The sequence below is a fragment of the Chionomys nivalis genome, chromosome 4, assembly GCF_950005125.1.
Source record: "Chionomys nivalis chromosome 4, mChiNiv1.1, whole genome shotgun sequence".
NCBI classification, from domain to species: Eukaryota; Metazoa; Chordata; class Mammalia; order Rodentia; family Cricetidae; genus Chionomys; species Chionomys nivalis.
This window is the reverse complement of record NC_080089.1, coordinates 96,224,665-96,249,590: the sequence shown is the minus strand read 5'-3', so window position 1 is coordinate 96,249,590 and position 24,926 is coordinate 96,224,665. Positions and strand designations below refer to the sequence as shown.

The 24,926-nt window shown below is 44.7% G+C and overlaps 1 protein-coding gene across 2 annotated transcripts; it reads left to right on the top strand.

Moving 5' to 3' along the window:
* The first annotated feature begins 1,169 nt into the window (after positions 1-1,169).
* Cldn18 (claudin 18) lies at positions 1,170-24,781 on the top strand. Of its 2 annotated transcripts, none has more exons than XM_057767428.1 (5): positions 1,170-1,389; positions 20,937-21,101; positions 21,691-21,808; positions 22,426-22,536; positions 24,443-24,781. In XM_057767428.1, exons 1-5 carry the CDS (start codon positions 1,170-1,172, stop codon positions 24,615-24,617), a joined length of 789 nt encoding a protein of 262 aa, XP_057623411.1. In that variant the 3' UTR covers positions 24,618-24,781. The 2 variants fall into 2 exon arrangements, with proteins under 2 accessions (XP_057623411.1, XP_057623410.1); XM_057767427.1 differs by lacking the exon at positions 1,170-1,389 and adding an exon at positions 8,052-8,379.
* Positions 24,782-24,926: the final 145 nt, after the last annotated feature.

Genomic DNA, 24,926 nt, shown 5'->3' with positions numbered 1-24,926 from the left:
ATTTCTCACTCCAGGAAATTTCAATGTGCTTATCAGAACCCACGTTTAATGCTAATGGCCTCAAACTGCCCAGTGTTCACATACACCACAAATACTCACCAACGTGAGGATCAACAAAAAAAGAAGTAGAAATAATATATGGGCTAAAAACTTAAGTCTTCTTGTAACTAGAGATATTTTGTGAGAGAAGATTGAGTGTTGTCAACTGAGGAAGAGCAGAGTAACTCTTGCCTTCCATGTTTGTGCTCTCATACTGCGAACAAGTGTCCTTTCTGAAGTGTATTTAGTGACTCCTTTTCCACATTTTCCTCACTTCCTGTTGATTCTGCAGTTTAAAATAGCCACCACAGACAGTGCTACGGTTCTTTCTGTTGTTTATAAGCATTGGTAGGTTATATCCCCCATGAAGAAAAGACATATATGAGAAGGTAGGCATGATTACACTACTGACTATAATTTCGATGATAATAAATCAAAAATATATTAAATTATGCACCACTAAATAGAAGTACATATAAAATAAAGTTATCTGTTGATGATAAAACTGTGACCATACGTTCACAAGAACCTAACAGTGTATTTTCCCTCACAGGCAATGTTTCAGAATTTACTAATTCAATATTGTGATTTTTTTTTTTAAACAAAAGGACCATGATGAATGAGAATCAATTCTATTTCAACATATCTTGCAAAAGTGATTTTTTTAACTAAGGTGAAAGTGCCCTAAGAAGTCCCCAAAGAAGCTCCATATCCTCCATCGAAAGATCCGTGGGACACTGGAACTTCGAGATGTTGCGGCTCGGTCCCTAAAAACCCCTCCTGACCAACATGCCACACCTCCTAAGCAGCCATGCCTGCAGTTGCTCACCCTCTCCAGAGGAGAGCCTGGCTAATCAGAAAAGAAACTCCCTCCAAAGGCAAACAGTGAGTAGAGTGTACATATGGCGGAAAACAAATGGCTCTTGGTACCATGTTGTGGAAATTATCTCGCTTAGGTAGATAAAGGAGAAAGGCAAGCCCAGGTGGCACTGGTGAGTCCCCCCTCCATCACACGGTCCACTTGTGACGTGTGCACCAGCCTCTCTGAGAAAACACCATCCATACAGGAAGGTGCCCTCAGAACCTGCCTGTCTTTTGTCCTCCGAGTTTGTGTGACGCTTGTCTCCATCATGTCTGTTACCGCCTGCCAGGGCCTGGGCTTTGTGGTTTCACTGATCGGGTTTGCAGGCGTCATTGCAGCCACTTGTATGGACCAGTGGAGCACCCAGGACTTATACAACAACCCAGTGACGGCTGTATTCAACTACCAAGGCCTATGGCGTTCTTGTGTCCGAGAGAGCTCTGGCTTCACGGAGTGCCGAGGTTACTTCACCCTGCTGGGGTTGCCAGGTAAGGACCAGGTGCCTGCTTATAGGGTGGATGGGGGTAGAGAAGAGAAAGTAGCCTGTATCTGAGACCCCAGGAGAAGGACCAAGAAGCCAGATTCAGTTTTGACAAGAGCAATAGACCCTAGTACCGTGATTGGAATAGAAGTATAGGGAGAGAAACTTTATGGAGATGTTGGCCCTTCTGTCCATTGGTGTCCAGTTCTCCCAAGGACACATTTTTCTAATTGCTCTTACGTGAGCAATGACAGAGTCTCCATTAACCTCAAGAACAAGACTCAAGACACCCAGACACTGGCCTCTTTCTCCCATCCAAGAGCCCCCTTGCTGAGTCAGAGACCGACTAGGTCCTGATCAGACTCTCTATCCAGGCCTCCCATGCCTCGCCCTGGCTCCTAAGAATTCTGAAGCTAAGAGCAAGAATAGAACTGGAGCCGTGGAAAAGACCTGAAGGAAAGAGACAGGGTTCTCAACAGTGCACTGGATGGGCCTGTGCTTGGGGGTGGGGAGTCTCTGACCTCCAGATGCCTGACCTTCAGAATGTACTGGTCTCAAGGAACAGAACTCCAGAACCTCCCAACACAGGAATGTCTACCTGGCAAATGAATTCTGCCCATGAGGGAAAGGTGTCGAGGGTGGCCAAGCCCCCTCCCCACATTTGCTTGTTAACCACACAAGGTTGCATGGGGATTTTTTGCTTAGTGGATTGGCCATTTCAACTTGAAGAGCACTTCAAGTAACAAGAGAATGTTGAAAGTGTCTTTCCCTCGCACAATCAAGTAAGAAAATGAGCAAACATATCATTTTAGTCTTGCTTATTTGTTCTTTCCTTGGATATACACAGCGGTCTAACTAAAGGAATTGGTCTAAGTTGGGTATTGTAGGAAGAATTAAAAACACCATGGGAATGTCCCCAGGTGGGCCTTGCCATTTGACCACAGGGTCAAGACTTAGACACCCGCAAAGGAAGCAAGAGAGGAGAGCAGTTACTTGGAGATTTGTCCATTTATAGGTTTCCTGTCGGTATATGGAATGATCCCAACTGTTGGTGCAGGGTTTCTATTTGAATGGGTTTGATTCACAAAATGTCCACGGCCATAAGATGTCTGAGACCTGGTGCTTCCTTGTAGTGGGCTTGCTCATTCGAGAAAAGGCTACCATAGCGTTCCTGAAATCTAGCTCCGATGGCTGCATCAACAGAGTTATTTCTGGAATTAGATGGGCAAAGGCTTTACTCTGCATTTCTGTTGGTAATTGCTGTAGTTGGGTAGCGTGCAAAAGCGGGATGTGAAATGCACGCGGGCACAGACTGCCAGGCACAAGCCTTCAAGGTTGGAGACCTGGGTACTACTGAGTGAGGAAAAGTCCCTCAACCCATTTTTGCTCGTTAGAAATCAAGTATATCAGTTGGCTGACTCTGGTAGAAATACTGGGAGCAGCAGAAACAGAAACTATGTGTAGTTATCCAGAGAACCCAAGACATGACTGTTTAAGTTTCTTTTTCATTGTCCTTGAAATGAAAGAAATGACGTTTCAAAATTCCCACTGGTAGAGCAAGCACAGACCCCCAAGCTCAACAAGAAACAGTAACATACAACATAACCCTCCAGAGCAGTGGTTCTCAACCTCCTAATGCTACACCCTTTCATATGATTCCTCATGTTGTGGTGACCCCCCAACCATAAAATTATTTTTATTGGTACTTCATAACTCTAATTTTTCTACTGTTAGTTATGAATCATAATATAAATATATGTCTTAGGCATTCCCCGTGTAAGGGTCATTCAACCAAGGGGTTATGACCCACAGATTGAAAACTTTTTCTCCAGAAGAACTCTAGGCATAAGACTGCCAGTTGCCTTCCTGGACAAAAGAGGCATCTCACTAGGCTCACAGCCCAAGGACAACCTGTTCCTAAATGACTAAGTGTTGACAAGGTTCCTTCCTGGGGGAAAGAAAAGCTACGCCCCTTGGTTCCCTCTCTCAAATGTAAATCATAAGGGACGAAGCAATGACATAGAAATTGTGGCATTAGAAGAAATATTTATTCATCCAGTGAACATTTGCTGAGCTTTCTGGGTGTGGGCAACATAATTATCAAGGTGCTTGAAAATCTAGAGACAGTGAACAGACCATTATCAGGTGGGGTTCTCAACGCCTACGGGTATGTATTTCTCATGAGGGCCATCCTGCCCGTTTTAGGCTATTTTGCTCATTAGGTGGAAATAGCATGGCCTCCTGAGTCTATTCGTCTCTACCAAATGTGTCTCCTGACATTTCCAAACATCTTTGGGGGTGAGAGGTTATCTCCGCAAGGAACCACAGTGTATAGGAAGTGACACCTACGAAGCATCAGAGACCACGGAGGAAAGCTACTCGCCACCGGCCTTCCCTTCCCCTCCATCTCAGCATATAGCAAGGCACAAAACAGAACAGAGACACCTATGTGGCAAAGGGCATTGTAGGAAGTAGTGACAGGGATGGAGACAGTAAGGGCAAACAATGCAATTAATTTTGTGTTGCTGGTTTTGTTTTGTTTTGTTGGTTTTCTGAAACAGGATTTTACTATGTAACCTTGTCTGTTCTAGAATTCCAATGTAGGCCAGACTAGCCTTAAAGTCATAGAGATTTGCTTGTCTTTATTTACATGAAAATGTCAAGGAATAAAATTAATTAATGAAAAATGACAATCCAAAATGCTTAATATACAACATTTTAATAGTCAGTTATCCTTTGTATGTCATCATTTTTAGAAGTTTGGGTCATATGTGTTAAATCTGTGTGATCATACCTTTAGTGAGCTATTTCATGGGAATATATTAAAGATAATTCATTTCTGAAAGAAAGAAAAAAAGAAAAAAGAAAGAAGGAAGAAAGAAAGAAAGAAAGAAAGAAAGAAAGAAAGAAAGAAAGAAAGAAAGAAAGAAAGAAAGAAGCAAAGGGCGAGAAAAGTCAGTGTGGTGTGAGAGAGTGGATAGAACCAGACTCTGTGTGATGACGTTAGGAAAGGCAGGCCGCCCAGGGCAGTGAGTATCACACCCAGCCCATGAGTTTTGAGGTTTTTCAGGGCCTCAGGGCCAGCAGCATGACTGGGGGGGGGGGTGCAAGAGGTTAAAGAGCAGGTGTGCTGACCTGAGTTCAATCCCTGGATCTCAAGCTGGAAGGAGAGAACTGACACTGACTTCTGAAAGTTGTCCTCTGACCACCAGAGGGCACCATGTACACACACACACACACACACACACACACACACCCCACACACAAGCAGTAAACTCAGTGGGCAAAGAAATATATGTTAAAGCAAATGGTTATGTATTACTTATTAATTGCACAGTGTAGGTGAGGATATAGAACTACATTTTCCACTTTGGTTTTATTTTATGTATGTGGGTGTTTCCTGCATGTATGCCTGTGCACTTTGTGCTTGTAGTGGCCTCTGAGGCCAAAACAGGGCATCAGATCCCCCGAAACTGGAGTTACACACAGTTGTGAACCACCATGTGGGTGTTGGGAATTGAACCCACTCTGGAAGAGTAGTCAGTGCTCTTAACCAGAGAATCATCTCTCCAGCCCCTAGAACAATTTTTTAGATACTGATGCTGGGATTAAACTTTACGGGGAAAATGTCATTTTTCATAAAGGAGATATTACTCCAATACTTCACACTCTTGGGCACTTAAGTTCTCCTGTGAATCTATCTTAAAATGTGACCAGAAATATTGGCAAAAAGTTACACATTCAATGATAAATACTTATATAAAAACAGTGCTTTTACATAAAAGAAAATTAGAGGAAGATAAATCCAAGTATATGAGAACAGAAATTTTATATAAACTTCTGCAAACTGTTATTCTTGCAAGAGTTTTTACGACACAAACACAGTGGCAAGATCAAATTATCAAATATATAATTGACCATGTAAAGTTGCCCATGCAGAGAACTGAGAAGAAGAACGTAGGTTTATAGTTTATCTATATGGGTGGAAATAGTTGGTCTAGAGTTTAGAAATATGAGGGATTTGTTAAAATGCCTTCAACTCTTCTATTACGAACACCAAACACTTTTAGAAAAGATAAGGAGGAATATTCACTGTAGTAGCTTTCAGAAATTATTAAATGTGTCCATTATTCTTCTAGCAAGTTCAACTAATACCTACCTATAATATTTTCATTGTCTGTGGATCACCATTCTTGCTGTTGTAGCTGAAAAAGTTCAGAAAACTGGAAGGGTAATTTCTCTAGTGTCGGTAAAATGGCACCAGTTCCTGGAAACACACAGGCTGAAGTGGCATGGAGCGTGTTTACGCTGAACATTGGGTAATTTCCCTGAGGACGCCAGCAAAACATCTTGCTCTATTCTAGAGGTTATTAAACGAAGTTATATCAAAGCTATTGCTGTAAACAGAATCAGGCCAGCAGTTAACACGGGGATATGCAATCCTCTTTAACAACACCTGTTGCCACAAACAAGGAATCCATTTGTTCTCTGACAGTAACGGCTAGAGCAGCGGTCACTGTTTGGAGCACAGAAACCGCCCTAGAAGTGAGAAATCCACCTGTTGTGTGTTTTAAGCCTATCCTCTAAAGTGTGTCGATACGTAATTTCTCTCTTTTCGTTCAAAATTCTGTGTAGGTAGAGTTAGCTGTAGTTTACCACTTAACTTTAATCTTTTCTTTTTCAAAAATATTTCATTGCCGCATTTCCACCTAGAAAGCAAGCATAACACCTAAATAAGTTTTTGTCCCTGGCTTTGAAACTTACTGTAAAACATCATAGAGAAACTGCCACAAATGAGAATAAATAATCTATTTTTTTTCTGTTTTCAACTTATTATTTGAATGGCATTACAACGAATGTTTAGAATGCATGAGTGATAAGTCAGTTAGCTGAAAAACCAAACGCATGGAGCTTTGTGGCAAAGACAAACACGCCCTCTGGTGGAACCACGGTTGGCAATGCCCCCCAGAAGCAAGGCCAGAGTAATTCTGGAACCATTCCATCAGCACCGTTCAATCCAATGATTCAGTCTCAGTCCTCCAGCAGAAACCGGTATCATTTACAGTTGACTTGGTCTAGTGGCTCAGCTCAGAGACACTCAGCCATTAGTACATCTCATTTGTTATGTAAGTCTGGCTTATTCCCTCATTTGAATTTTTCTTTTTTTTTTTTTTTTTTTTTTTTTGGTTTTTCGAGACAGGGTTTCTCTGTGGTTTTGGAGCCTGTCCTGGAACTAGCTCTTGTAGACCAGGCTGGTCTCGAACTCACAGAGATCCACCTGCCTCTGCCTCCCAAGTGCTGGGATTAAAGGCGTGCGCCACCACCGCCCGGCTCATTTGAATTTTTCTGATCGATGTCTCATTCTCTACAAATATGGACCACAGAAAGTGGTGTGCAATCAAGAGCAGAGTTGCCTCCGTTCACATTAGGGGAAGACCACCCACATTAACCATTTTTGTTTTAATGGGAATAAGGCCTTGGGGGCAGGGGGCGGGGGGGGGTGGGGTGTTGAGCGCAGTCAAGATACCATTGAAATATGGGCTGGCTTCTTCGAGAACTTGCCATGGCTAGAGATTGGGGGCAGGGATGTGATTGGGGTGTGTGGGGTGTGTGTGTATGTATTTCAGAACCCTGAGAAGTTCTAATTGAAACGTCTCTGAATTCAGAGGCCAGGCATTCAGGACCCACATGAGGCCACAGGCTGATAAATTCTCCAACAAAATGTAGCCATGGAACACAAACCCAGCTCTGACCCCTTCAGCCTGACTTTTCTCTAGCTGATCATACTTCTGAGAAATTCACCAACTGTAGTGAAAGCTTTTCTACAACACATGGAAACTAGTGAGATCAGAAAAGCTCTAGAATGCTCCTTACAGCTCCCTATCAGGCTACAAATGAAGGAATGAAGGAACTGACCTACCAAGGAACAAGACCTACCACACACACAGAGCTGGGGACGGGTGGGGAGTAGTTCCTCAGCCTCTCAGTGACCAGGTCAGAAATTCAGGCCAGCCCTGTTCCTTCTTTCAGCCTTCACAGTAACCTCTCTAACTGTGTGGTATTTGTATAGTTCCTATTTTATGAGAGACAGCAAGAGTCAACTGGAATCCAGCTCCTTGGGCCGTCCCGATACCCATGGATCAAGGGTGTGTCTCTAGAATCTGACTTCCTGGAGAGAGAGAGAGAGAGAGAGAGAGAGAGAGAGAGAGAGAGAGAGAGAGCTAGACTGGAACTCTCCACTTAACAAATAAAATAATATCAGCTGCCCTTTCCATCTGAGATCCTAAGAGGAAGGTGACGCCGGAGTGCAAGGAGAAGTGTACGGCCATCTGACTTACGATAGAGCCGAATGGGCGCATCCCAGGGAGTTTTGTTACAATTCAGGTCAGCCTTAGTGGTCTCTCCTCATGCTCTCACTGGACGGAACAAACTCCCTTTTCCCCTAGATGGTGCATTCTGGGCAGAGGCAGAGCCGGTAGGGCCTGGTCGAGAGGAGAGTCCTTCGGTCCACTCAGCCTGCTTGACGTTCCAACCACCCTGGCTGTGAAGCTTAACCAGACAAGTGCCTCTTGGGGCCGCTTCCCCAACAAGTTAAAAAAAAAATGTGCCCTTGAAGCAGGAGTGAAACTGAACTATCTAAGGAAAACAGTATGAGCAAACACTGCGCTGAGGGGACCTTCTGATTAGGAGACCTCCCTGCGGCCAGGGAGGCCGCACACCTTCCCAGCAGGAGGGTGGTGGCTTGCTCCTGGAGGCCTAGGACCAGCAGCTAAAGCCATGGCCACCACCACGTGCCAGGTGGTGGGGCTCCTCTTGTCCCTCATGGGTCTGGCCGGCTGCATAGCCGCCACCGGGATGGACATGTGGAGCACCCAGGACCTGTACGACAACCCAGTAACCTCTGTGTTCCAGTATGAAGGGCTCTGGAGGAGTTGCGTGCAGCAGAGCTCAGGGTTCACCGAGTGCCGGCCATACTTTACCATCCTGGGCCTTCCAGGTAGGTGAGGTGAGAGAGGGACAGGAGAGGCAGAGGGCCTGTGCACCCTCAAGGACGCCCAGGACTGGGTCCTGCCTCGGGTATTGGCAGCCCTGGCTCCCAATAAAAGGTGTGAATAAGAGCAGTTGGCCCTGCATCAAAGCGGGCAATAGCCGCACAGAAGGTGGGAGAATTCATATGCCAGCCAAGAAAGTGGCTCTAATGTAAGCACATACTGGTGACAGCTAATTCGAACCTTGTTACTTAAGGAGAACATAAATGGCTTGCTTCCATAAGCAGGAGACTTGCTTCTGCCTGCATATGCATGAGAATAGGAAAGGGGGTGGTTATTTTATTATAGACAGAGGTATTTATCGTGAGTGACTTTAATTGTATTTTCAATTCGATTGAAGTTTTTTTTTAAAAAAAAATGGGGGACCTTGTGAGGTGTAAAAACATTACCATTATTATTAAATTACGATTTTCTTTTTCTGCATTTGTGATGAAAATATCTGGTATACTTGCCCTAAAAATCAGAGTTGTCAGAATATAATATCATAACAATGTAGAATGCAAATGTATGACACCATTTCACCTTTGAAGAAGAAGTTGAAATTTGCTTCTAATACAGATAATTATTTCAAGCATCATAAGGACTTTGCATTCTTGACAGTATACGAACTCAATTTGTACTTAACAAAAACAGCGAGCAAAAGGTATCGAGGTGGCTTTGATTCTCCGAAGCAAGCCCCTTGTAGAGAGAGAAATGAGACAAATTTACACGTTGTAAGGAGGTTTTGGAGCCCTTGGGGTAGAATTGTAAAGAAGCAATTCAACGAGTTCATCTTCCTTCTGAGAAAGGAGTATAGAGGCCAAGGGTTAGGGTGTACTCTGCTTTGGGAAACCACCCACTGCAGAGTTAGCACAGTCCACCTGCGTAGGGAGAAAAGGAGGAAGAAATAGCTAGAGGGGAGGAAAACAGGCTGAGAGATTCTGCTATGTTGAAAGGACAGGTCATGGGGAGGCCATGCAAAACCTGGGTAGTCACACCCATGTTAATTATTAGATGGAGATAAAAAAAAAAAAAAAAAGACTGTGATCTTAGTCACATTTCCCCAAGGCATCTGTCCTGTACTCAGTACCCTCTTTCTAGCATCCACCAAATACTCTGATACTCTCTCTCTCTATGGCAGGTTCTGCTTTGAACCTTCTGAACAGCTCCATCCGTTCTCGTACAGCTCAGCCCCACTCAGCCCCTTCACTGCCGTCCCATGTGGAATCCTTCCCTTTGACCCCCTGAAAATCTCTCCTCTGTCTCCTATAGTTCCACAAAACGTACCTTCCACCCAGGCTCTGGAGGCCCTTTGCCCTCCTACCCAGGATCCACCTCGCACCTCACATCTTTCCCCTCTCCTGCTAACCTGAGCTCCCGTCCTCCCTCCCTGGAAAATGGTTTCTCATTTCTAACCATTGTCAAGTTCTTCCTCCCTCCTGCTCACTGACAAGCAAATCAAAAGACTACATTTTCCCACCACTTCTAGACAAGCGCATCGATTTCCTCAGTCTGGTTTCTATCCTTTGTCCTTGATCCCTTGCTCCTTTGAGCACAGCACCAGGTTGGGGTGATCCTTCCAACACCAGTTCCCACTCCTCTGTCTCCAACGGGTGTCAAAGCCCAGGGAATTCCCATGATCCTCTATTCCCTGCTTGATTAGTGAGTAGACATGACAGTCCAACCCGGGAGCCTTTACACACACACACACACACACACACACACACACACACACACCTTCCTCCCCTGCTCTCTTCCTAAGGCTGCTGCCCCACCCCATTCTTTTTCCTCTCCTCTTAGTGTTCTCTGGCCCAGGCTGCCCAGGATATTCCCTCTCACCCCCTGCACCTGCCCTTCCCACAAATCTTATCTAAAACTTTCCCACATCTTGAAATTTGCTAGGATCCCACAAACCAGATAGCCCAAGTGCATGCTCATAGCATTGAGTTCCCCAGTCCCCTTTGACACTGTTCATGAATCTGAGAAGCATTTCCTGTAGATCTCAGGGTACACAGTGCAAAACTGGCCTTGTGGGTGCCTGTAAATCTCCATTTCAGGGGACATAAGCATATCAAATGTCAACGAAAAGGCAGTGGGCCATTTACATGGGTGTTAGCAACACCAGGAAGAAAATAATTATTCTGCGGGAAGGGAATCTGAGTCTGAACTTTAGATTATTAACGTCATTATTTATACATTTGTCTCATTCTGCTCTGTGCTAACGCAGACCGAGAGTCTCCCAGTTCCGAACATGGGGCCTGGAAGGGAGGCTATACGGCACATGGTTGATAAAGTAGGTTGAACTGAAGAGTGAAAATTTATTTCAGTGTTTATGCAAGCCATTGGTACACACAAAATTACAGATAAGAAGTTTCCTCTTCCAAAAAACAGAGGATTGGTTTTGCCTCTGTACTTGGTTTTTGCTGTTGTGTTTCCATGTGTAGAAAATGACCTGTGTCCCCTCCTTCTAAAATAGTCAAATGGTCACCCAGGCTTGTTATCGATAAACTTCTGCCTACTTACTGTACAGTCTGATGAGGGCATCAGGAGCAGTTAGTCAGGGTAGTTAACGCCAGCTGCGGCAACAGCCACACTACTCAGTTCAGTGGCATCACACAACGTATGTTTCTTACCTGCCCACATGAAGTCCACGGTAAAGAAAGATTATACACAGGCTATTCATAGAAGCTATTCAAGAGAAAGCCCTAAAGGGAGCAAAGGGGCTCTTAAACACGTCAGCCTGAAAATGACACTTGTCACCTCCACTCAGAAAGCATTGGCTAGCACTAGACACATGGCTCTGGAAGGTGAGAGATGTGGGGGCTTACAGCTAGTTGGTAAACACCCATCAGCTCAGCACCCATCAGCTCAGCTGCATAGGACCTTTGAGTAAGAACTGTCCAGGCTGCAATCTGCCTCCCATGTTGACTTCTCACTCATCCCTTTGTTTTCTTTGCCATAGTTTTGTTTGTTAGTTGCTTGTGGTTCTTGCTTTATTGGACACGGAACCTAGAGCCAGGGCTTTGTGCTTGCTAGGCAACTGCTCCCCACTGAGTTACATTCCTAGCCTCTCTACCATACTATTTTAGTTCTGTAAAGCAGGTAATTCCTCAACTGCACAATGGTCAAAACCAATAGGAGAGCAGGAGAAGGCATGCCGTTGATTTATGCTCATTTTCCCACCAAATATTGCTAAATTTCTCTGCGTGTAATATGTTGTCTGATACAAGAATATAGTTCCCAGAAGGCAGACATTTGATAGGAGTGGCCAGGAATCTGGAAGGAGGAAGAAGGGTTTAAGAGTTTCTGTGAAGAAAAAAAAAATTCCTCAGGACTTAATAGCAGATGAATGTAAACACAGTCATGGAGGAACGGCACAAACTTCTTTGCCAGAAACTTAGATGGAAGAAAGGGAAGCGTGCCAGCTCCCTTATTCCATGTCAGGCCAGACAGGCAGCTTTCAGATAGGAAGCCCGGTTACCGCCATAAAGCAGCGCTGAGATGTTTCAAACGCTCAAAGGAAGAGGAGGTCCTGGGCTACGCTGGAAGATTTTTAGGGCTCAGGGCGCAGGCAGAAACCACATCCCAAACTGCGAAGGTCCCACAGCAATGTGCTTAGTGATGCTGGGTGCAGTTGGTCTTCTCTCTGTTGCTAAGTTCATGGTCAGAGGACCCTGAGCTGCCTGTCTGCATCTCCCACGCTGCACTGCATTGCACACAGGCAACGGTGTAGAGGAATGGCGTGGGGTTGGTGTTCTATACTGACTCTCAGGCTAGACTGAACCGCCATAGGAATGAATGTTGGGGCAGGGGAATTCCCAGTAGTTATACAGATCCCGCCAACCATCTGGGTTATAGGAACAGGATTCCCCTGAAAACCAGGAGAACCATGGCTTGGCAGTGGCCGTGGAATGCAGTGTGGAGTTGAGGAGCCACCGTCTCTTCAGCAGGATGGCTGCCCATTACAACTGCCAGACTCCCGGGACTGAGATCTGGCTGACTAAAGGGATGGGCGGGAAGATCCTCTAAAGGCAACAACAGAAGGAGAAAGGTTTCCAAACAGGAAGTAGAAGGTGTCTGTAGACACTTATGAAGGCTCTGGGGAGCAACATTTACCAACCAGAACACACAGCACAGGGACTTGTCATCTGAAACAGCTATGCGAACAGGAACCCAGGGAAGAGGAGAGAAGACTCTTTGGTGGTGGATGAAATAGAGACAATGTGGGAGCAGTAGAGAGATAGTGTGGGTGGCTTCATTTTGACCTAGAACACAAAAGAAATAAGCCTGGAAGTGTTCAGAGGGAATCAGGACAGACACCAATCATACAATCACCACAAGCTATTAAATTCTTCCTTAGTGCAAGTTCTTTTCTTGCAAAATCTTCACTTAATCTCGAAGGAAACTTTTTCATGTCCATTTGGTACTTACAGTCATAGAACAATTTAACTCCAGCTGTATGGAGTCTCCTACAGACAGGACAGGGAAAGAAGAGATGATGGTGACACCACTACATGTCACCAGCTCTGTGCATCTAACAGCTGATTGCCTCTCGCTGTGCTCCAGTCCAAGCAGCATGTACTGCCCAGAAGTAAAGGGGGTGGTCATAGGCTGGGCTGTTTATATTATTCTTACAAGAAAGTCCGAGATAAAGGAAATGGAATAAGGCCAAAATCACATAGAAGATGGCCACAAGTCTGAGTGGTTTTTCTAAACAGTCCTTTCCTCCTGTCTGGCCTGCTTCTCCTTTCAGCTAGGAGTGGATTTTTGAGACCTCAAGACAGAGGGGTCTGGACATGAGTATAGCAAACATAAAGGACACATCATCCATGACCCTTTCATAGCAAAATTAACTGAGCACATAGAGTATCCCATTTAAGCAGAGGGTGGTCTGAGTGCTGCTTCCCCTGCTTCCTGGAGACAGGAGCAGCAAAGCAAAGCTCAGTCAGCAAGAAAAGCAGAGGGAAAGCAAGCTTCTGCCAGCCTCGTGCTGCTGCTGCTGCTGCTGCTGCTGCTGCTGCTGCCGCCACCGTGAAGACATCACAGTCAGACACTGCTTGCTTAATGTGTTTGCAAACATTTGAACCACGTCTGGGACAAATGATAAGTCCTAGGTGTACAGGCAGGTGTGGGGGGGATATCTTGGTCCCTCACATCTCCGGCTTAATTCTCCCCACCTCTAAAACACCACACTGTATGGCATGGATGTGAAGAGCCAGGCAACCTAGTTACAAGAGCTGGTTTTGGCATTGTTAAATCATCGTTGTGCCTATGCCACCCAAAATATCTGAAATAAAGATAACTGAAGGCGCTGTTCTTCCCTTCCCCATCCCTATCACATCTGTGTCCTGGGCCCTTCAGTGTTTCTCAACTCCGCAGCAGGCACTAAGAATCTCGGGGCTTTCCATATGAGAAGTTTTGGTTCCCCTTTCTGCATCACTGTGTAAAATCCAGCACTGGAGAACTGGAGACTTTCCCATCAACCACATGTATAGACACGGAGGGAGGGGTTCCAACCAACCTGCATTGAACCCAAAAATCTACAATGGAAAAAAATAATGACTATTCTGAAGTATCTTTTCTGAAGTTGTCCTGCTCACTTCTTTTTGCCCTTAGCTGAATGATTTCTCATGAATCTAACGCTCACAGTCATGTGAAACCAGGTGGCCTCTTTCCAGATGCTAAGAGCAAAACCTGCTCCTAAGAAATGAATGATCCCATTAGTCATAAAGTTGATCTTGGGTCTGGCAGTGCCTCAGGGTTTTTAAACAAGCTGTTTCCCTCCCTCCAAAAGGGGTGGGGGAGCACAGCATGCCTTTGACTTTAAGAACAAACATTCCAGTGTTTATACATCATCACATATGTGAAGGAGATGCCAAGGGAGGTGAGCCCCTGTCTATAAAACTCATGGGGACCTAGAACTTGGATTAAAATGAGGCCACCTGGTTTCTCAAGGAGCAAAGCTGAGATTTAAGAACCAGAATATGCTGGGCAGTGGTGGCACATGCCTTTAATCCCAGCACTTGGGAGGCAGAAGCAGATAAATCTCTGAGTTCGAGGCCAGCCTGGTCTACAAAGTGAGTTCCAGCCTAGGATACACAATGAAACCCTGAAGAATAATAATAATAATAATAAAATTAAAATTCCCCCAAAAGAACCAGAATGCTTGCTCATCTTGCAGCTGTAGTGCTCCTGGTCTCAGTGGAAGGACCAACTACCACAATGTGGCATCCCAGGATCCTAGGGGCTGATATCTTGTCAGGGTACAACATCGTTTCTTGGTGGGGAGGCACATCTTTAGAGATATAGCTGGGTCTCGCCTGAAAGGCTGATGAAATACTATAACAAAAGTACCTTATATGGGGAAGTTGATGAACAACAACCCCCCAGCTTATTTCTCACAGCTCTGGAAGCTGGAAAATCCAAAGTCATGGTGATGGAGATGTTAGCTTTTGCTGTGTTCTCTCATCGTGAAAGGGAAGGAAGGACCAAAAGGCACAGCCAGACTTCCGTGACGCCTTTGATAAGACCTACTGCCATTACTAAGTACTGAGCCCTCCTCTCGGACTCCACCTCTCTATACTCTTTATACTATTGTATTGGGAGTAAGTGCGTTTGGCGCCTCTGTTCATTGCTGGCACGATCCTATGTTTCCGCCTTTATCTGTGCTTTTAGCCCTCCCTGGTGCCACTAGGTCCAGCCTCCCTCTTCCTACCATCTTCTCCTTTTGCTCATCACAATCATGTACTCTTGGTAGTTTCATCACATGGTCATGTATAGTTCGTGCAAGCCAAAGCCACATGGAGTTGCCAGGGAAACGGTTCTGTCAGAGAAACAGGGGAAACCAATATTTACCAAGCCTGGCTTGATTTTATTCGGCTACCAAGTAGTGCCTGATTCTCATGACATCTCTCTGCAAGAGATGTCTTTATTTCACTCCAGAATGGAGGGAACTTTATCTGAGGTCATTTGACTTGTCCGGGCACACTCAGCTGGCATCACAGTGTGGCAGAATTTCAGAGACATGAGCCTTCCTTTTGGCTCCTTGAACTCTTTGGAGAAGGTTTGCTTTGCTCTGAAGCGTTCTCTTTGAGGTCAACCACAGACATCCCTGTGTGAATTCCCCCTCCAGTCCTTCCTGTCTCCAGTCTGAACCCTAGCTACCTGAAATTGTGGGTTCTCGCCGGCTCCTCCAAGTCCCACCCATGGGCCTTTGGTTCCCAGTGAACTACTGTCTTCCCAAAGCTGCTCTGATGCCAGCTCAGTGCTGACGGCTCTGGGTGCTCTTTCTTCCTTGAGCCACCCTCCAGGACCATCTTCACACTTTACCCTCAAAATCTTATGTTATCGAACAACTGGATGAAAGGCTCAAAATGAGGCCACATCGTTGTCGCTTTTCTAAAGGTTCCCAAGCATGCTCAGGCAACCAGGGTTGAGACCCATACCTTGGTACCCTTCACCCATCAGTCCACATCTACTTTACTGAATGGGATATTTTGCAACAGGGAGGGAACACTGAGTTCCAGCCTTTCTGTTTGTTTTTATCAGCCCTGAGTCTTGGCCTCCCTTCTGACTGATACGGCTAATTATTCACTGGAAATAATGCTCCTGCCTCACCCTTGGTGTGGGGAGTCAGACCACAGAGCCTGCTGACTCACGTGTTACCACTTGATAAAGCCTATGTAGCTTGATCAAAACATCAAATAAGAGACTCAGTGGCAAAAACAAAAACCTATGGTTCCAGATAATTGTCCTATTTACCTGTCTAGGGAGAAAAGTTTGGATTCCAAATAGTAGACTCTTCAGGCTGAAAGGGAAGCTCAGATCACCTTCCTGACTCTCCAAGATCATTATGGATGGTACCACGCTTGTCCATCCACTTCCTAGCACCTGCCTCCATCACAGTTCCCCTTCCCTAAAGAATCTCAAGGGGGTTTCCAACCAGAGAATACCTTGGTCCATCCACATAGCCTGTTCCTGGACCCTGAGTTACAAATCAGCACTGTATTCTTTTAACTTCATAGAAAAGAGAGGGTAGAAGTATGTAAGAGGCTCTGAAAGCTAAGGAGACCAAGGTCATGCTAGAACCCTGGTTCAGAGCAAATATTGCCTTCATCACAAGTCTACAGGTCAAGAAGGAGCAAGCAGGAAAGAAGCATCTGAGAACCTGCCACAGAAGCTGATGTGAAAGACTGTCCAGACTCCGACCCCCAAGGGATGCTGGGGCATGCCAGCAGCACAGCTCACTACATTTTTGCCTTCCATCTTCCAGCTCCCTGCATCACTTCCCATCCAATTATGTCAGAGAAGCCCCTAACTCACTATACATGGGATATGTTTTTGAGAACAGATTATTAAAGCCACTCAATGGCGTCAGGGACTTCACACTTGCTGAGGGTGGAAAAAATGTAATGTCCATAGAATGGGGAAGGGATCTTCATCCTCTACGGTTGTTTGATCAGTCCGTTGGTGCTCACTTGATTTTGGTTGTTTTCTCTTAACCAGATGACTTGCCAAGTGTTTCTCAAATTGGATAAATTATATTTTTAATAGCTTAGGATTTGAAAGATCAAAATTAAAGCATTTTTTTTCAAACCTTTAGTAGGCCCCTGGGTAGACTGAAAACTTCTCAGGGGAACAAGACAGAGGGATGTCTATGTTCCTTCTTTTTCTCAAACATCCAGTTTCCTGATAGTAACCTCTAAGACAGGAACAGTCCTGAGGATATTTCTTTCCCGAGGGTGTGGGCTATCTCACAAATGTCCTCTGAGTCACAGTTCTGAACCATGAAATCACTGCATAATTTAGCTGTGTGTGTGTGTGTGTGTGTGTGTGTGTGTGAGAGAGAGAGAGAGAGAGAGAGAGAGAGAGAGAGAGAGAGAGAGAACTTGACCTATGCTATGCGCTACTGCCACAGTTTTTTGGCATTTACTCAGCTAGAATATTCCCAAGGTAAGAAGAAATATAAGATCAGGACTGCAAAAATATGTAATCTCAGAATGCAAAAGCCTTCAAGACAGATCATTTCTCTTAAGTTTGTTCCTCTACAATATTGGGGGTGAGGGAAGGTTTTGCAAAGGATTTGAGCTATAAATACACGATGAAAGTCAAGCCTGATGGTGTACATCTATAATCCCAGTCCTTGGCAGGCTGAGACAGAAGGATTGCTGGGAATTCAAGGCCAACCTTGGCTACATAGTGAGTTCAGGGCTATCCTTGTACAGACAATGAAGCTCTAACCAAAATAAAATCAAGAGAAAAGTTCCTAAAACATGATGAATGAAAAAAAATCCATGGAGTAGAATATAAAGGCATTATTAATTCATGGATACAATAGTTCAGTGTGTACTACCTCTCAAAACACAAAGACAGAAATGGATACACAAATAGATGGCATGCATTTGCGTGTTTAATAAGGAAATGGACAAAGTATTTGCTCCCAGAACATTGCAGGGCCAGCAAAGCCACTGGACGTGGCTCTGGAACACAGATAGAGCCATAGAGCCATTCTATTTTAGGAGCAGATGGGTCCTAGTGCCCCTCCAATGCTCATGTGTTCTCTGGGTCTTACTGGAGCCACCAATACAGTAGCACAGAACTCAACTGTCATTGCAAGATGCCAAATGTGTTAGTTTTCCCAAGAATGATCAACCGGCAAGTCACACAAACCTGTGTTGAGAATGCACCTGCTAGTGAGACCACGGCTAGTGAGGGTGTCTTATACTGTAGGGGTAGTCCCAGCCAATCACCTTGCTTGTAGGGCGGGGTCGCCTAAGGATATTTTTTACTAATAAATATTGCTGGTGTGCTCTCCTCCGCCCCTTCTGCTTTCCTGTTCTCCGCTGGAACCTCGGGTTCTGTAAGTCTCTTTCCCAATTAAAGCTGAATATATTTTTAAAATTTCTGTCTGCCTTCATTTATGCCGCTACATTATACAACACTCCTCCCAGCAGAAAAGCAAAGTTAAGACTCAATCTCAAGGTCCTGAGGGAGATGGGACTCGGAATAAAGTAGATGGAGGTTTGTAGTGTTGAGCTAGAGTCTGGGAAATCTCATCTCTCAACCAGCAAAGAGGCGTGGCCAGAAGGCTACCAGGAAACATTTCTGCTCTTTCTTTTCTATTCTCAAATTTGAATTTCACCTGGACATTATTAACTGGTCCACTGACGCTAAGATGACACATTTTTCAGGAGTCCCTCATCATTAGAACATTGTAGGGCCTGTAAGACTGCATCTCTGGCTGGCTCCTATTCGGTGCCTTGGGTCTAAACAGTACAGTAACCCTCAGTGGGGCTTTGTTCATCTTCTCTAAAAGGAAAAACTTCCCATAAAAACTACTCACCAAGATACTGCTGTTAGTTATTCCCCAAGAAGTGAAATAAAGAGCTTTGGGAGGTTCCTACAAGCTCGGAAATATTTATAATGATCATTTACTGCTTATATAATTAGGAGATCATTTCAGTGGTTTCAAACAAGAGGAAAATGATCTTTCTATCTGTCCTCTGTGGGATGTGGTGCCTGTGGCTGTGACTTCGCTTGAGAGGCCCCTCCCATCAGCAAAAACCTTCAACATTGTCTTGGTCATGCTTTGGAAACCGTTCATCAACAATTAGGCTTTAAAGAAAAACACTGATGAAAATACCTTGCATAATTTATAGTCACCTGATTTCAGTTAACAGTCTCAACGTGAATCAGCTTCAAAATATGCTGTTTTTTTAATGAAGTCAGAATAATTCCAAAAGGATTTTTAGCCCTTCTAAGTACCTAGAATCCACAGCTCAAACTTTATCAGAACTCTGTCCTCCCTCTTGCCTTTCACCTTCTTGTCATTGTGTGGCATCTTCTCGACCCAGTGGAAAACCTGGAGTCCCTAGTCACACCCCTTAGGAGAGAGGTTGATCTGTGTCTAAAGTATAAACATCTCACATGAGGGTCTCATTGGCCAGGTTCCAGTCACATGCCCGTGTTGAAATAAGTCATTGTGATCAAGAGTCAAGTTATTAGCCAGAGAGATTTGGGTTGGTAGATAATTCAAAGTCGGCCCATGGATCAGTCTGCCTCACAAACTGTTTGTTTCCCATCTAAACAGTTCTGCTTTCTACATAAGAAAAAACAATTCTAAGCTTTTATAGCAATTTGGCATTTCTGTGACACTCGAGCAAGTGCTTCTTCAATTTGCCAGGGCATCAGCCTGTAGTGTTAATTAAAAGATTTTTTAAAGTACTGATTTAAGATATGGCAGCTCCATCAGGATTTGTGTGATGGAGAGAAGGGGCCATGCTAGAAAGATAAAACAAATTGGTGTCTGGTCTCCTTCAGGTACCAAACATATGGTACATATGAACATATGGTACAAAGCTCAGTGGTTGACCTGCACTAAAAGACTTATGAAATTCTTCATGCTTGCAATGGGCAAACTTGATCAATGTCTCTCGACATTTCGTATTGTTCACTACTGACATTCCACATCCAGTGTGGGTGTCTTGGTAAGTTGACTGTTAAGATGAGTCGCTGTCCTTTAATGATAAACTAGAAACTATGTTGGACATATCTGGAGGTGAGATCCATAGCAGGACCCAGTAGAACCTACAGAAACATCAGTTCCTAGAAAGGGAACATTATTGATAAACTGTTAAAAGGCTTAATATTAACATGCTGATCATTATAATTAGAAACATACAGTCCACCCATGACCTTAGTGATTACCTTTGAAAAAGGAAAAATACAGAGTACTTCTGGTATAGTCTCAGTACCTTCATTTCTTCATGCCAGACTTAGTGCTGAGTTTCCCTATAGTTTAGGTTGTTTTGGGAGGGTTGTTTGTTTGTTTTTGTTTGGGGGGGTTGAGGGTATTTTGTTTGGTTGGTTGGTTGGTTTTGGTTTTTGGTTTTCTTTTGGTTTTTGGTTTTTTGGGGGTTGGTTGGTTGGTTTGTTGTTTTGTTTTGTTTGGAGACAGGGTTTCTTTGTAGCTTTGGAACCTGTCCTGGAACTCGCTCTGTAAACCAGGCTGGCCTTGAACTAACAGAGATCCTTCTGCCTCTGTCTCTTACATGCTGGGATTAAAGGTGTGCGCCACCACCGCCAGCCTTTCCCTACAATTTGTATCTGTTGCATGAAGGTTTCAATTCCTATGCAAAGACAAGCAGAATGATGTGCAGTTTACTTGACTTTCCTGTCAGCTCAATAGATAATTTGATGATCACTTTAGATAATTGCATTCCCCTTCTAGGCCCAGTTTATCAAGTTTTGAAGTAATAAGTACCCAGAGTTCTCTCGACCTCACCTGTCCATAACTCCCTTTCTCTGGACATCTGTGTGCACACCCTTCATCACTCGGAGGGATACAAGCGATGCCTTTTTGCTTTCCCCTCAATTCCATGTTTTTGCACAGTGTCAAAGCTCAGTTTGTGGTCTTGCCAGTCCTCAAAGGTTCAGCACTGGTTAATTGGAATTGTTGTATTTTACCAACATAAAACCTAACTGATGCTATTATTTGTCTGCCTGTGCTGGGCCCCTTCTTCTACAGCCATGTTGCAAGCAGTACGAGCCCTCATGATCGTGGGCATTGTTCTGGGCGTCTTCGGTATTCTAGTGTCCATCTTTGCCCTGAAGTGCATTCGGATTGGCAGCATGGATGATTCTGCCAAGGCCAAGATGACCCTGACCTCGGGGATCCTGTTCATCATCTCAGGTAAACACAGACTCCCGCTCTCGAGCATGCACCTGCAAATGCTAGAACAAATTGTTCTGATACAAGAAAAGTGACCCCTTCCCACTATTAAACACAGCTCAGAGTATTTCACACTGGATTTACAGTCTGAGTGCGTGGAAGCAAAATTACCCTCCACAGAACTGTAACCAGTTCTAAGGTCCCACTTAACTGCTACCAACACTGCAATAGAGGAAGGTTAACCCTAAGGCAAGCATGTGACTGGGCCCTTAAAAACCACTAGGAAGTGGTTTTAATGGGGAAACTCTTGCCAGTAACTAAAGAGCAGTCCCCAGATGCTTGGTTTATTTACCCTTGGTCCTGAGGTGTGTGGAAACATCTCTTTCTATGTGCACTGCACATACAGGAATCCTTCCAGAATTAAATGTGAGATGCACTTTGCCTACTGTCTAGTAGGCAAAACTTTTTAATTCAACAGTCAGTGGTTGGTTGATCATTCTATTACAGGAATAGAGAGTATCTTATAGTCTTTTTATCTGAACTCATTTCAGCGTAAACTGCCTCAGAAATATTGTGACCCCTTAACCTGGTCCTTGTTCTTTTCCCACAGGAATCTGTGCAATTATTGGTGTGTCCGTGTTTGCCAACATGCTGGTTACCAACTTCTGGATGTCCACAGCTAACATGTTCGGTGGTATGGGTGGGATGGTGCAGACCGTTCAGACGAGGTAACTCCCTACTTGGTTTCCTGGTGATCCACAGGGAATATTGTAAGAGGACGATTAAACTATGTGCCTAATGTGCCTGTCAGGGCCTGAAATAGCAAACATTTATCAGAGACAACCACACTGTATCATAACTCAACAATGATCTGCAAATTCATGAACTTCATTTCCATGAAATACCCTTGCTGATATGACTTGAGGCTGATCCGGCATTTGCACTGAAATACAGTGACAGTTCACGGTATTTATCTAGCGTTCTTACACGGGCCCCATTGTGGTAGCAATACGACAGGCATGGTTAACCCAAGATGTAAATGAGCATCAACTTAGACCCACAGTCCATAATGGAAGCATGACAGGAGCAGGGAAAACTCCAATAGAAAGGAGTCGAGTCGGGTACCTGAGACAAGGTCCACTATGAAAACTCAAGATACCAAAACTCCCTCAGAAACAACTTGAGGCTGTTTCCATCACTCTTAAACTTCTCTTGTCAAGCCTCGCAGGCTCACTCCTTGTTCAGGAGAGAGAGAAGGAGGGACCAAAGGAGAACAAGGGGACGGGATGGCTGGAAGCAATGGGGAGGGTTTAGTCAGCTGTATTCACAACATCTCCCTCTTCAGGTACACCTTTGGTGCGGCTCTATTCGTGGGCTGGGTCGCTGGAGGCCTCACACTAATTGGGGGCGTGATGATGTGCATTGCCTGCCGTGGCCTGACCCCGGATGACAGCAAGTGAGTCCTTCCCACTGCAGCTACAATTTCGCCTGATGCATACTTTATAGCCAGGATAACTGATCCATATACATGGGAGAATGATATGGGCTACCAGTTCATTGAACTTCCTCCTTTAGGGGAACGGGAAGAAGAACAGGATTCCACTTGGAGTGTTTAAGATGGATCCTCTCTGAAATCAGGGGTGGGGTGGGGCCGGTCCCTCTAAGTTCCTTCTAGCTCCAGTGATTCCTAACTGTAATCCTTCCCTGGAAGAGAGTTTTGCATCTCTACCACCTGCAGAGATATTTGGCAACACCTGAAAATACTTGATTGCTTTGTTGATGGTAGGGGAAAACAAATCTGCTTTCTAGTGGGTAGATATATGCCCAGGGTAGACATCCAGCAATGCACAGGAGCATCCCTCACTATGAAGGATTTGCTCCAAAGTACCAACAGTCCTGATATCCAGAAAGCCTGCTCTTAATGTTTACAAAGGATCTGAGATTGGTAGAGCCAGATTGTATGGTGGTTCTACCACTCGTGGGCCCTGTGCATACAGCAAGTCTTTCTGTTCTCCCAGCCTCTGACAGCGCATTAGGACTGTTACAGCACAACACCCTATGATAGTTAATTTAGGAACAATAAAAATGTATTTACCACAGCTCTAGAGCTGGGAAGTCCAAGATGAAGGCGTTGGGATTGGTATCTAGTGAGAGCCCAGTCTCTGTTGCCGAGATGCCAAGATGGCATCCTCCTACATTCTATGCAGGAGGGGAAGGTTGCCCACATGGAAAAAAAGAATAGGAAGGCAAGGAAGCAATCCTTTCAGCCATTCTCATGACTGCTTGATCATGTCTCCAAAGCCCTATCCATGTTTGGTTTTTGTTTGTTTGTTTTTGTTTTTCAAGACAGGGTTTCTCTGTGTAGCCCTGGCTGTCCTGGAACTACCTCTATAGACCAGTCCGCCCTCTAACTCAGAGATCCACCTACCTCTGCCTCCCAAGAGCTGAGATTAAAGGTCATGGGTCACCACTGCCCCAAAGGCTCATCTCTTAACACCATCACACTGGGAATTAAATTTTCCTGTGAATTTTGTAGAGCGCATACTCAACCACAGTAGCCTCTGATACCTTGCCCACGGAATAAACAAATTAGAAGTTACACATCTGTAGATTCCAGCTGACAGACTCTGTGATTCTTCATCAAAACAAAGTCCCACTGGACAATGGTCACCTTCATCTTAATTAAAGAATTCAGTGGTCAATAGCAACCATCTCATTACAGCTCTAACATGCACATGTATTACACAGACAGACAGACAGACAGAATTTGTATTGATCTTTTAGGTTAGAATTAAACACACACAAAAAGTCAAGGAGGTAGATACTTGTAATGCCAGCCCAGAGGACGGTGGAGACAGTGGGAATCAGTTCAAGGTCAACCTCAGGCACAGCAAGTTAGAGGCCCAACCTGAACCACATGAGATACTGCTTCCAAAACAAAAAATCATGGTCAGGGGGTTGGGGGAAGGAACAAGAACAAGCAAATAATTAAGTTTGCATGAAACATAACAGGTTTCATTGTGAGAGTTTTATCCATGTGTCCAATTTTGTCTCTATTTGTCTCATCACCCCACATGTTCCCCATCTCCCCTCCCTCCTTGCTGATCCCCTTCCCTCCCATAGCCCCCACTTCTGCTTTCATGTCACATGTATCCCATCACCCTCACTCGGTCACCCTTCTCTTCCTTTAAATTTCTTCCTCCCCCTCCAAGTCTCCTTTAAAAGCAGGAAATCATGCTCCACTGCAGACAGCTTATGTCTCCAAGAACATGGTGACTACATATCCCAGCCAGTCTAAGACTGACACATCTCTATGAACACTAAAGACGCAGGTGTTCAAGGATTGTTTCTTTTGCTTTCAGCTTCAAAACCGTGTCTTACCATGCCTCTGGCCAAAATGTTGCCTACAAGCCTGGAGGCTACAAGGCCAGCACTGGCTTTGGGTCCAACATCAGAAACAAGAAGATCTATGACGGGGGTGCTGCCCGCACAGAGGAAGATGAACAATCTCATCCTACCAAGTATGACTACGTGTAAGGCTCTAAGATACCCCCCAGTGGGTGCCGAAGAAACCCTTCCCCAAGAAGAGCTCGCCCCAAACCAAGGACATTCTACCTTGTTCCATTATTGCTTTTGACTGACAGTGGGAAACTTGTAAAGCCTTAATTTCATCCATGGTGAGGTTAGACAGTCTTGGCCACGCATCTGTCTCTAAACAGTCTATCACAAAACAGCTGAGTTATCGTTTATGAGTTAGAGGTCATAACCACTCACTTATCCCAGTCCTCGGCCTTTCACTGTAGACTTAGAATGTAACTTGACACGCTGACAAATACTCGGTGACTC

What these genes read in the sequence shown, in the direction of transcription:
- Cldn18 (XM_057767428.1), top strand. Translation starts at nt 1,170, where the DNA reads ATGTCTGTTACCGCCTGCCAGGGCCTGGGCTTTGTGGTTTCACTGATC. An exon ending in CACCCTGCTGGGGTTGCCAG is followed by an intron (nt 1,390 to 20,936) that starts GTAAGGACCAGG and finishes CTTCTTCTACAG; the next exon opens with CCATGTTGCAAGCAGTACGA. An exon ending in GATCCTGTTCATCATCTCAG is followed by an intron (nt 21,102 to 21,690) that starts GTAAACACAGAC and finishes CTTTTCCCACAG; the next exon opens with GAATCTGTGCAATTATTGGT.